The 13,978-nt window shown below is 42.2% G+C and overlaps 1 protein-coding gene across 1 annotated transcript in view; it reads left to right on the plus strand.

Moving 5' to 3' along the window:
* The window catches only part of LOC143281039 (uncharacterized), a 170,829-nt gene that overhangs the window by 146,306 nt on the left and 10,545 nt on the right, over window positions 1-13,978 (plus strand). The window contains exons 9-12 of the mRNA XM_076585942.1: window positions 8,689-8,764; window positions 9,362-9,447; window positions 10,925-11,005; window positions 11,351-11,553. Of these exons, the coding sequence (XP_076442057.1) occupies window positions 8,689-8,764; window positions 9,362-9,447; window positions 10,925-11,005; window positions 11,351-11,553 (446 nt within the window). The remainder of the gene's footprint in view (window positions 1-8,688; window positions 8,765-9,361; window positions 9,448-10,924; window positions 11,006-11,350; window positions 11,554-13,978) is intronic.

The following is a 13,978-nucleotide window of genomic DNA, read 5'->3' on the forward strand; positions in this document are numbered from 1 at the left end:
TGTGTTGGTGTGTGTGTGTGTTGTGTGTGTGTGATGTGTGTATGTTGTGTGTGTGTTTTGTGTGTGTTGTGTGTATGTGTGTGTGTGTGTGTGTTGTGTATGTGTGTGTTACAGTGTGTGTGTGCGTGTGTTTTACAGTGTGTTTGTGTGCTGTGTGTGTGTGTTTTGCATGTGTTGTGTGTGTGTGTGTGTGTTGTGTTGTGTTGTGTGTGTGTCCAGGGAGAAGATGTGGGAGGGGTAGGGGGGAATGAAAGAGGACAAAGCGATATAACTGGGATGGTGACGGCACCCCCTTATCAGTGGGATAGATATGTATGTGATTGTACAAGTTGCGTGCAGTGTACGCTGGCCTGAAAGATTCCTCCAGGTGATTTACACTGACATTCATGCTGTTGCAACTTTTATTGCTGGCTGTGTGTGTCTGGGGGGTTTAGGGGGTGAGGGGGGGGCGCAGGAGGGGTGGGAGGTGTTTTTTTTGTTTGTTTTTCTTTAATACCAGTATGTTTGGTTGTGTGTGTGTGTGTTTGAGAGACAGAGAGAGAGAGAGAATGATTTGACATAATGTGGTCATTGTGTTAAGTGTGTAGTGTGCGTAACTCTGTGAGTGTGTGTGTGTGTTTGCATGCATACATGCGTGCATGCTTGCGTGCTTGTGTCTGTGTGTGTGTGTGTTGTGAGAAGTGAGAGAGATTCATAAAAGAGTAGTCGTTAAACTGACAAGCGAAACAACTGATAATGAATGCAAAAAGTCAAAAACATCAACGTTCTCAGTCACTTGTGAAGACACACTTTCGTGTACATAAGGCTTCATCAAGCTACAGTCAAAAATTATATGCTCAGTTGTCAGGTTACTAAAGCATATGCACTTGACATTAGAACAATACTTGGTCCGTAATGAATTTGATAATAGTCAGTGTGTCAGTGTGCTGTTACCTACCTGCTCATCTGCATGCACACCTTTGTCCACCTGTCTCTTGCTTCTTATCATCCCTCGGTGATACAGAAAGACTTCAGTCCTGAAACGATGCCTTGGTGTGTGGCAGTGTGTGAACAGTGTTATCTGTTCTTTACTGACTGTATCTTACATGAATCACCCCACCACCCCCACCCCCCTGCTTTCTTCTGTCTCTCTCTTGTCTCTTATTATTGCAGTCTGCCTGTTTTCCTGTTCTTAGTCTTAGCAGTATTCCACCCACATTCCTCTGTTTGATGGAGAGAGTAGTGTGAGATTGTTTACTCTGTCAGTTTGCAAGTTCCATTTTGTTTGAGCTGCAAGGTGAAAAAAAAAAAATCAGTACTTGATATTTGATTATCATACATATTTTGCCATGATTTACACAGGCAGTGTTTGTAAGATACAGCTGTTAGTTGTCTTGGCTGTACTGAAGTTTGGAAAGTTTTGTTTATGTTATAGTTGTGTTTTTTTTGTGTGTGTTTTTTGTGTGTTTGTTTGTTTGTTAGTTTGTTTGGTTGGTTTTTTTTTAGTTTCTTTCTACCCATTAAATTCAGTTTTGCCCCTCCCCCATTCTGCTTTCTTCATGTGGTTAGCATGTTGAATTTATTAAATCATATTGACCAGTGACATTTATTCCTGACAGATGCACTAGGTTTCTTTCTTTTTTTTTCTTCTTTTTTTAATTTTATATGCACCTTGCTATAAAAACTTCTTGCTTGATATCATGCCCTTCATTCTTCACTGCCGTGACTAAACCCTTAGCTTCAAAGCCAGAAGGACAAAATTCTAACAGTCCTCTTTAACTAGCCTGCAATACTGTGATATGATACAAGTATATATATATATATATATATATATATATATATATATGTCTTAATGTTACTGCACTCCCCACTTTCCAGCTCATTTTTTTCTTCCGTGTCACAGCCATGATATATTGTTACATAGCTGTAGAGCGTCTGTAATCACCTAGATGGGTGTGGCCTCAAAGATTAATGCTTGTGTGTGTGTGTGTGTGTGTGTGTGTGTGTTGTGTGTGTGTTGTGTGTGTGTGTGCATGCATGCATGTGTGTGTGTTTGTATATGCTTGTGTGTTCACACAAGATACAAGTACAAAAAATCCACAATACCACTTGTGACCTAAACTCTCAAGCATACACTCATACACTCACACACACCACAACCACACACACACACAGACACACACACACACACACACACACACACACACACACATTCACACATGTGTGTACAGGTATTTATTCATCCACATGAATACACACACACACATGCCGTACACTTGCAATGATGCATAATGTGTGCCAGCACAAGACAGCTAGGGAGATACTGGGTGTTGGAGGGGGTGGAAGAAGGGGGGTCAGGGTGAAGAATGAGGACAAGACTCATTCTCTCTTATTTCCCAGGACAGCAGATCAGCACCAGTGAGCTTATTCACATTCACTGCCTGTCAGAGTGGAATCTACACTACAATGTAGCAAATGATAGCTAGGAGGCACAGGCATTCGGGGACAGCAGACATGATAGTACCGGTACTTTCTTTCAGTGAGAATGTTAGTCAGTCCACACAGACAGACAGACAGACAGACAGATGGGTAGGTAGATGACCAGACAGAAGGTGGGCAGTAACTTTTTTTGTTGTTGTTGGTTGTTGGTTTTTTTAATAATAATAATAAAAAAAAAAGAATTTGTGAAATGAAACAAAAGGACTTCATGCAAACAGTGTGAATGAACAAAATCAGTGTAAACATAGAAATGCATCAACACATTTGTAAAGAGAGAGAATTGTTTTACAGAGGCACTGAAAGACAGACAGACAGACAGACAGAGAGGGAGGGAAAGAAAGAGAGAGAGAAAGGGGAGGGGGGGATGGTACAAAGCCCAAGTCTCATTTGTGCCACTCAACTATATTGATTGGAGTAATTGTAGTGCTTTATATTTCAGCATACCTACATTATTATATGATATATAATTATCATCACATAATGTTATTCAGAGATTATACATTTATACATGCAGGGATCATGGTGCATATATTGCACAGCTCCTGCATGTTATGTTTGAATCGACACAGTTTGGAATCCAGTTGATGGCTGTATTATATATACACACATCTAGCTAAGCAGTAGTTCTAGGTATGTGCACAGAGAGTATTGATTCATGTGCACAAAAGTGCACAGTCCACACAACTCTGAGCCTAAGGAGTAGCAGAGAAGGAAGACAAAGACAGATTGCATTCTTCCATACTGCCCAGTACACATTGTCAAATCAGGGAAGCTGGGTGGTTACCTGATAGCAAAGCCTTGGTGATGGAGGAGGGGAGTTGGTATATGGGTGTCTGTGTATACATGTGTAAAAGGTGGTGGAAAGGGGAATGAGGTGGGGCTGTATGTACAGAAGTGGTATTAGAACAGAGTAGTGTCTTTATTACCAAGTGTACCAAGGAATATTTGGGATTGGGGTGGGAGGGGGTATTTCATAAAAAAAACCTGCAAACATAATTTGAAAACACACACACTCACACACACTCACATTCACACACACACCCATACACTCACACACACTTACACACACACACACTCACACACACACACACACGCACGCACGCACGCACCACGCAGGCACCCCGGGACCCCCAAAAACACCCCCCCCAACAAAAAGGTGAACAAGATTTTCCCGTAGAAACCCCAAATCGAGCTTAAATAACAAGGCTCCCATGACAATTTGGGTGAGGGAAAAGGGCAGAGGAATGATTTGTGATAGGGATACAAGTTTCAAGGGGGTGTGGGGATGGGCCAAAAAAGTTGATGTGTGGTCCCTTTGGGGGCAGGATGGGGCTTCACACAAACACCCACACCAACACTCACACCCACTTTACTCACCCCACTTTACTCACTCATAAATCACAGGAAAAAAAACTTTTTAAACCCATTTTCCAACTTATTATCAATCAATTTCATTAAAACACCAAAAAAAATAAAAAACAAAACAATAACCCATTTCAATTTTTTATAATTTTCCCCAAAACAAAAACATTTCAACCACACAAAAAACCCAAAACCCAAAAACCACCAAAAACAAACAAACAACAAATAAAAAACAAATGGGGGGAACAGAGGGAAAAAATGAAAAAGCTTGGTTTGTAGGTTAAACCCCATTTCAATTGTTTCCCAAAGGGACAAAACCCAATTAAAAAATAGAAAGGGTTTTTTTGGAGGTTTTAGAAGGGATGGGAATTCAGGAATTTTTTAGGAAAATTTTTTTTTAAAAAATTTTTAAACCCAAAACTGGGGTAATTTACCCTTTGGGGGGTTAGAGGGGAACAAAAGGGGACTTCCAAAACAGGTTCCGGGGAGCCCCCTTTTTTTTCCTTTTTTAAGCTCCCCCTTAAAAACCCAAAAAAACCCTACCCCCCCCCCTGGGGGGGTTTTAAATTTTTCCAAGGTTAAAATGCCTTTTTTGGTGGCCCTTAAAATTTTTTATCCAAAAAAGGGGAAGGGTTTTTTTAAAAAATTTTTGGGGAAAAAAAATGGGGGGTTGGGGTTTGGGGGGTTTTTTTCTTAGGGGAAAAAAAAGGGGGGGGGAGGTTTGGGAAAGGGGGGGAAAAGATGTAATTTTGGGGGGGGGTTTTTTGGGGGGGGGTTTGGGGGGGGGGTGGGGTTTTTGGAAAGGGGGAAGGGGGGTTATAAATTTTAGTGTTTCTAAGGGTTTTTTGTAGATTTTTTTTTGGTTTTTGGGTTGGGGGTTTGTTTGAAAATTGGGTTTTGTACGTTTAGGGATAAAACATTTTGGGGGGGTTCGTTTTTTAAATGCCCAAAGGCCAAACGAATAGGAAAAAGGGGAAAAAGGGGATACCCATTATTTTAATTTGTGGAAAGGATAAATTTTCAGGCTGTTGGAAAAAATCGATGAGGAATGATTTGGGAAGTGGCAGTTTGAGGGGTTTTGTGGTGTGTCTGTGTGTGCGCGCGCGACACATGTGTGTGTGGGTTGTGTGTGGTTGTTGTGTGTAATGTGGGGTGTGTGTGTGTGTGTGTGTGTGTGTGAAATAATGCACAGAGAGAGCAAGACAGTGATATCAATGGAATTATAATTGTGCTCATAATATGCACAGAATTGTCATTAGCTTTTGACATTGACATGATTATTGCTGCATTACGATGTGACAAGGATGGACATAGTTAATAACTTGAAACAGAATGATGAAAACATCCCAGGAGGAGGGAGCTGCCTAAACCTGACACAGAAAAATCTGTTCGGATGATCATATGTAGAAAGCAAGCAGTGGCTGATTATTTATCATTGAAACAAGTGTGGACATTATTACCCTGAGACTTAACCCCCTAACTGCTGCTGATGAGGATGTTTATCAGTGGAAGAGCTGTGGCCTCTACTGAGCCAGGAGAGAATTCATAGGTCAGGATAGCTGTCACTTGAAGAGCTGTATCCTGTACTGAGGTGGGACAGAATTCATAGGTCAGGATAGCTGTCAGTGAAAGAGCTGTGGCCTCTACTGAGCCAGGAGAGAATTCATAGGTCAGGATAGCTGTCAGTGGAAGAGCTGTGGCCTCTACTGAGCCAGGAGAGAATTCATAGGTCAGGATAGCTGTCAGTGGAAGAGCTGTATCCTGTACTGAGGTAGGACAGAATTCATAGGTCAGGATAGCTGTCAGTGAAAGAGCTGTGGCCTCTACTGAGCCAGGAGAGAATTCATAGGTCAGGATGGCTGTCAGTGGAAGAGCTATGGCCTGCACTGAGCCAGGAGAGAATTCATAGGTCAGGATGGCTGTCAGTGGAAGAGCTATGGCCTGTACTGAGGTAGGACAGAATTCATAGGTCAGGATGGCTGTCAGTGGAAGAGCTGTGGCCTCTACTGAGGTAGGACAGAATTCATAGGTCAGGATAGCTGTCAGTGGAAGAGCTGTGGCCTGTACTGAGGTAGGACAGAATTCATAGGTCAGGATAGCTGTCAGTGGAAGAGCTGTGGCCTGTACTGAGGTAGGACAGAATTCATAGGTCAGGATAGCTGTCAGTGGAAGAGCTGTGGCCTGTACTGAGGTAGGACAGAATTCATAGGTCAGGATAAATTATATAGAAAGTTGTAACTGTATGTCATATTCATGCCAGTATCAGTATCAGTGTCAGTGTCAGTATCAGTATTAGTAACTCAAGGAAGCGTCACTGTGTTCGGTCAAATCCATGTACGCTACACCACATCTGCCAAACAGATGCCTGACCAGCAGCGTAACCCAATGCGCTTAGTCAGGCCTTGCACAAAAAAAAAAAAAAAAAAAAAAAAAAGAACAATAATAAATGAATAAATAAAAAATAGATAAAAAAAAGAGATAATAATGATGATAATAATAATAATATTTATAAGGCGCAAAATCTTGATGAAATCATCTTTAAGTGCACAGCAACAAAAAAAATGCCTTACAGGTGCAGTAGTCGAAGGGTTAAACAAGATGGATGTACAGACTGAGGCAGCTGTAGGAATGACTGGAAGATGGAAGAGCATAGTAATGGTTAAGATTTTTTTTGGGGGGTGGGGGTGGGGGGGAGGGATGCATAGTTGTGTGGATCAGAAATTTGAAAGAGAATAGTTGACTGTGAATATTTATGGGTTATTCTTGGAGAACACTGAAAGGATCAGGTATCGATTCTGAACTCATCTATTGAAGGGGGATGAAAGGGAAAGGAGGGAGGTAAGATTAATGGGTGGCAGTTTGGAGGGAACTTCAAAGAGAACGCTTGGCTGTGAATATTGATCTGTGGTGCATGGAGGTTATTATCACTTTACTGATTCTTAAGCACATCTCGTGCATGCACTTGGCTGTGCATATCTTTTCCACTGTGTTTGATAGACATTGATCGGCAATTCATGGTGACAGATAAACATGCTCCTGTGTGTATCTACATGTGCATAGACACAAGCATGTGAACACACTTACATAAGTATACACAAATATACACATTCATACATGTATAAATGTGTCTGTTTGTGCATACTTGTGCGTGTGTGCTCATATGTATAAGCTTGCATGTATTGTGTGCAGCCATACCTGCATGCACACATGTGCGCACACACACACACTCTCTCCTCCTCCTCCCTCCCACCCCCCAACCCTCTTTTTCTGTTGAATGGAGTCAAGGGGTCTAGAAAGAAAAAAAGAGTCCAGAACCAATCAGGAAAGAACCTGAACATTCCGGGCAGTGTGTAGAAGGGGAGATAATTCTTGTACAGCAGTAATCTCCTGCACAACGTGATGTGTACATGCTGTGTGGCTCTGGAGTTTTTCACACAGCATGATGTGTACATTGTCAGAATGTGTGTGGTTGTGGGGTATTTCACACAACGTGATGTGTACATGCTGTGTGGCTCTGGAGTTTTTCACACAGCATAATGTGTACATTGTCAGAATGTGTGTGGTTGTGGGGGTATTTCACACAACATGAGGTATACATGATGTGTGCTTGTGTGGTATTTCACACAACTTGATGTTACAGTGTGTGTGGTTGTGGGGTGTTTCACACAACATGATGTGTACAATGTGTGTGTGGATGTGGGGTGTTTCACACAACATGATGTGTACAATGTGTGTGGTTGTGGGGTGTTTCACACAACTTGATGTGTACAATGTGTGTGGTTGTGGGGTGTTTCACACATGTGTACAGTGTGTGTGGTTGTGGGGTCTTTCACACAACATGATGTGTACAATGTGTGTGGTTGTGGGATGTTTCACACAACATGATGTGTACAATGTGTGTGGTTGTGGGGTGTTTCACACAACATGATGTGTACAATGTGTGTGGTTGTGGGATGTTTCACACAGCGTGATGTGTACAATGTGTGTGGTTGTGGGGTATTTCACACAACGTGATGTGTACAATGTGTGTGGTTGTGGGATGTTTCACACAACATGATGTGTACAATGTGTGTGGTTGTGGGGTGTTTCACACAACATGATGTGTACAATGTGTGTGGTTGTGGGATGTTTCACACAACATGATGTGTACAATGTGTGTGGTTGTGGGATGTTTCACACAACATGATGTGTACAGTGTGTGTGGATGTGGGGTGTTTCACACAACATGATGTGCACAATGTGTGTGGTTGTGGGGTGTTTCACACAACATGATGTGCACAATGTGTGTGGTTGTGGGATGTTTCACACAACATGATGTGTACAATGTGTGTGGTTGTGGGATGTTTCACACAACTTGATGTTACAGTGTGTGTGGTTGTGGGGTGTTTCACACAACATGATGTGTACAATGTGTGTGGTTGTGGGGTGTTTCTCACAACATGTGTACAGTGTGTGTGGATGTGGGGTGTTTCACACAACATGATGTGCACAATGTGTGTGGATGTGGGGTGTTTCACACAACATGATGTGCACAATGTGTGTGGTTGTGGGGTGTTTCTCACAACATGATGTGTACAATGTGTGTGGTTGTGGGGTGTTTCACACAACATGATGTGTACAATGTGTGTGGTTGTGGGGTGTTTCTCACAACATGTGTACAGTGTGTGTGGATGTGGGGTGTTTCACACAACATGATGTGTACAATGTGTGTGGTTGTGGGGTGTTTCTCACAACATGATGTGTACAATGTGTGTGGTTGTGGGGTGTTTCACACAACATGATGTGTACAGTGTGTGTGGTTGTGGGGTGTTTCACACAACATGATGTGCACAATGTGTGTGGTTGCAGGGAGCCACAGTGAAGAACGAAGGGGACTCTGTCATCATCGCCAGAATCGTCAAAGGGGGAGCTGCAGAGAAAAGTGGTCAGTTGCATTTGTTGGACTTCTGTTGTCTCAAGTTGTTTTCTGTTATTTTCTGGGGGGGGGTTTGTTGTTGTTTTTTAATAGACATCATGTAATTGACTTACTCTATGTGTTTACTTACTCAAGCAGGAATGAAATGAAATAACAGTATCGTGTCTTACCTGATTTTGTTTTCCACCTCATACTTTGAAATAAGTTGAATTAAAGAAATAAAAAAAAACCATGAGTTTTTGTATTATTTAATTTTTTAAGATTGTGATCCTTAACATTTGAGTTAAAATTCTTTGGATCACGTAGATAAATGATTTGCCATCCAGGCCAGTAAATATTGTTCAGTTTCTCTCTCTCTCACTCTCTCTGTTTCTGTCTGTCTCACACACACACACACACACACACACACACACACACACACACACACATACACACAGAAGAAGCATAAGCCAGTGCTTGAAACAAATACCCATACCTTTCATATCATCATTTGGGTTCTGATATTGCTAGTTTTGATTTGGTGTTCCAAAGGGTTTAAAAGAGTTTTTACCCAGTTTTATATATATATATATGTGTGTGTGTGTGTGTGTGTGTTGTGTTTTTCAGGTTTATTGCATGAAGGAGACGAGGTGTTGGAGGTGAATGGCATTGACATGCATGGCAAGAACGTCAATGAAGTGTCAGAGATCTTGGTGAGTTGGACATCATGGACAGGCTGGAGGTTTTTGTTTCTTTTCTCTGCCCTCACTCTGCACGTCATGTTTTGTGAATCAGAATTGTTGTTTCTTTTCTTTGCCCTTACTCTGCACGTCATGTTTTGTGAATCAGAATTGTTGTTTCTTTTCTCTGCCCTCACTCTGCATGTCATGTTTTGTGAATCAGAATTGTTGTTTCTTTTCTTTGCCCTCACTCTGCATGTCATGTCTTGTGAATCAGAATTGTTGTTTCTTTTCTTTGCCCTCACTCTGCATGTCATGTCTTGTGAATCAGAATTGTTGTTTCTTTTCTTTGCCCTTACTCTGCATGTCATGTTTTGTGAATCAGAATTGTTGTTTCTTTTCTCTGCCCTCACTCTGCATGTCATGTTTTGTGAATCAGAATTGTTGTTTCTTTTCTCTGCCCTCACTCTGCACGTCATGTCTTGTGAATCAGAATAGTTGTTTCTTCTTTTCTCTGCCCTCACTCTGCATGTCATGTTTTGTGAATCAGAATAGTTGTTTCTTCTTTTCTCTGCCCTCACTCTGCACGTCATGTCTTGTGAATCAGAATTGTTGTTTCTTCTTTTCTCTGCCCTCACTCTGCATGTCATGTTCTTTCTCTGCCCTCACTCTGCATGTCATGTTTTGTGAATCAGAATTGTTGTTTCTTTTCCTCTGCCCTCATTCTGCATGTCATGTTTTGTGAATCAGAATTGCCTACTGAAACTGAAATGTATGTATACGCTTAGATTTGCCTGTGCTTTAGTGTATTGACATTGGCTTGTGATGTGAAAATCAGTAGTATTTTTATATCTATATCTATCTATCTATCAGTCTATATATATCTATCTATATCTATATATATCTGCATATCTCTCTCTCTCTCTCTCTCTCTCTCTCTCTCTCTCTCTCTCTCTCTCTCTATATATATATATATATATATATATATATGAATATAGATATCTTTCCATCAATTATGTATTATCATATTGTTATATTCATTTACATTTTTACATCACACATGCACATGTACATGGTGTGCATGAAGTTGAACATTTGCACTTTTCTGCATGCATGCTCATGCAGTGTGCTCATGAGTGTGCATGTGCATTTACGCACATGAACACATGCATGTTTATGAGCATGTTAGTGCGTAAATGTGTATATGTACAAACACACGCACACAGACACACACAGACACACACACACACACACACACGCTCATGGACACAAACACACATACACACACACACACACACACACACTCACACACTCTTAATAGCATGGCCACTCACTCATTTTCACTCTTGTGTGTTTTCTGTCTTATCTAGATATCTCATCTCTCTCATTCTCTTTTTGTATTTGCTTTCACTTTGTCAGTGAGGTAGTACCGTCATCTGAAACTGTCCAGCCAGTTAACAATCTGTCACTGTATTGTTGACAAGTTTTAAAGTGTGTGTGTGTGTTTCAGGCCAACATGTCTGGCACCATCACCTTCATGATTATACCTGCCCATGCCTGTGTGGAAGAAACCTCCAAACCTGGGGAAATCGTGAGTGGTGTACCCCCCTTCATCCATTTCAAGTCTAAATTTTTTTTTTTTAAATCTGTGTAGTACCCAGATAGTGTGGAACTCAGTCAAGCATTGTCACAACCCAGTTTGAAAAATAATAAAATCGTGAAATATTGATAACCCAGTTGGCTTTTTGGGATCGTGTTGCGTCACAAAAAAGCACAGATTTTGATCTAGAGATAAAGAATAGAACAACTGCATGAGTTTCTCCTTCCTAAACTCCCACAGAGTGAGTTGAGGTGTCATATTTGCTCATGAAAACATGACATAATAAAATTTTAAAAAGCTGAAAAAAGAATCATATCCTCCTTCCTACTCCTACAGATGCACCTGCGTGCGTTGTTCAACTACGACCCCGAGGACGACCCGTACATCCCATGCCGGGAGCTGGGCATCTCCTTCCTGAAGGGGGACATCCTGCACGCCATCCAGCTGACGGACCCCAACTGGTGGCAGGCCCACAGGGAGGGGGAGGAGGAGCACCACATGCTGGCTGGCCTCATCCCCAGCAAGGCCTTCCAGGAACAGTCAGTGCCCCTGTCTTAACTTGTCTGCCCGTGTCTTTACTTGTCTTTGCTTGTCTGCCCCTATCTTTGCTTGTCTGCCCCTGTCTTTACTTGTCTGCCCCTGTCTTCACTTGTCTGCCCTTGTCCGCCCCTGTCTTTACTTGTCTGCCCCTGTCTTGTCTGCCCCTGTCTTTGCTTGTCTGTGCTTGTCTGCCCCTATCTGCCCTTGTCCGCCCCTGTCTTTACTTGTCTGCCCCTGTCTTTACTTGTCTGCCCCTGTCTGCCCCTGTCTTTGCTTGTCTGCCCCTATCTTTGCTTGTCTGCCCCTGTCTTTACTTGTCTGCCCCTGTCTTCACTTGTCTGCCCCTGTCTGCCCCTGCCTTTACTTGTCTGCCCCTGTCTTTACTTGTCTTTGCCCTTGTCTTTATGTTGTCTGCCTTCCAGAAACAGTCAGTGCCCCTGTCTTCACTTGTCTGCCAGTCAGTGCCCCTGTCTTTACTTGTCTATCAGTCAGTGCCCCTGTCTTGTCTGCCAGTCAGTGCCCCTGTCTTTACTTGTATGCCAGTCAGTGCCCCTGTCTTGTCTATCAGTCAGTGCCCCTGTCTTCACTTGTCTGCCAGTCAGTGCCGTCTTTACTTGTCTGCCCCTGTCTTTACTTGTCTATCAGTCAGTGCCCCTGTCTTGTCTGCCAGTCAGTGCCCCTGTCTTTACTTGTCTATCAGTCAGTGCCCCTGTCTTTACTTGTCTATCAGTCAGTGCCCCTGTCTTTACTTGTCTGCCAGTCAGTGCCCCTGTCTTTACTTGTCTGCCAGTCAGTGCCCCTGTCTTGTCTGCCAGTCAGTGCCCCTGTCTTGTCTGCCAGTCAGTGCCCCTGTCTTTACTTGTCTATCAGTCAGTGCCCCTGTCTTTACTTGTCTATCAGTCAGTGCCCCTGTCTTTACTTGTCTGCCAGTCAGTGCCCCTGTCTTGTCTGCCATCCATGAACTGTTAATGCCCTTGTCTTTTTCTTCCGTTCAAAGATCACGATTCTCTCTCAGACAGGTACACAAACACAAAAGATGGGTGTATACCAGTAATGCCTCTCTCAGTGGGTTACATGTAGGGTACATCTTATAACGGACAGCAGGAGAAGCCAGGGCATTTCCGACTGGAAAGACCTTCCATTGCTGCAGTATTTGAATCCCACAGAATGAGAAGGCAGTCTGTGAAAACTAGTCAACTTGTCAACAAGTTTGTGAAGGGAAGCCAAGGAAGAAGCTTGATATGTCTGCTTAGCTCAGCGTCATTGTTATTCATCTGCTGTTCTCCCACCCCTATCCTCCCAAAGTAAACCCCAACAAACAACCAAACAAACTTAGTTATGCATTAATTTTTGTTTGTTTTTCATTTATATGGTGTTTTTAATGTTATTTTTGTTCAGAGAAAATATATATATGAAACACATTATTATTGTTATTATGAGCATTTACGCCTAATCTTGAAAATAAGTCCTAGGCGTTTACAAATTGAACACATGTGAATATCAAAAAGGAATAATTGAACACAAGATACCAAATTTATCAAAAATTATTCATCACCACCCCTCCCACACACACACACACCCACAATACACACAAGCACATGTGCAAGCACACACACAAGTCATAGTACACAATTGTAAATAGTACACAATCAAAAATACAGCCAACAAATTCTGAAACTGTCAAAACTCACTCACTCACTAATAGTCATTTTAGTTCATTCTGGAAAGGGATGAGCTGTTGAGAATTTATCAGGAGGGGAAAAGGTGGGTCTTCAGACTGGATTTGAAAGATTGCAGTGAAGATGAGTGACAGAGAGGCTGAGGAAGTTGATTCCAAAGAAAGGGGGCTTGCTATGAAAAACCGCATTGGCCGTACGTCTTGGTTCAAGCAGGGGGAGGGGATCCTGTAACCCAAACTGATTGCTCTCACTCTTTGATTCTCCTTCAGTCATTCCTCATTGCTCGTTTTTCTCCTTCCCTCACTCCCATCACTCTGTCATTGATGTTCACAGGCACTGATTCTCTTCCAACAGGATGCTGTTAAGCACACTGCCAACTTTATTCTTTGTTCTCACAGAGAGAGAGAGAGAGAGAGGAGGAGGAGAGGGGATGGAAAGAGGAAGGGGGATGGGGGGGGGGGAGAAAGAGAAAAGTGAAGAGAGAGTAGGAGGTGGGAGAGAGATATGTAGAGGGAGAGAGAGAGAGTCAGCTTCTAATTTGTGTGTGTGTGTGTGTATTTGTTTGTTTTTTCATAATTCAAAACTTAACATCTCTGATATGAAGATGGAAGATTTCAAGCATAGTCTAGTCAGACTGGATCTCATATTTCAACATTTTAAAGTACAAAAAGCAGAACAGAAAAACTGATTACAGAACAGATAAAAGAAATAATGATAAAGGAAACATTGTGCAGACAGGTAAAAA

Source organism: Babylonia areolata, chromosome 4 (assembly GCF_041734735.1).
Source record: "Babylonia areolata isolate BAREFJ2019XMU chromosome 4, ASM4173473v1, whole genome shotgun sequence".
Classification (NCBI taxonomy): domain Eukaryota; kingdom Metazoa; phylum Mollusca; class Gastropoda; order Neogastropoda; family Buccinidae; genus Babylonia; species Babylonia areolata.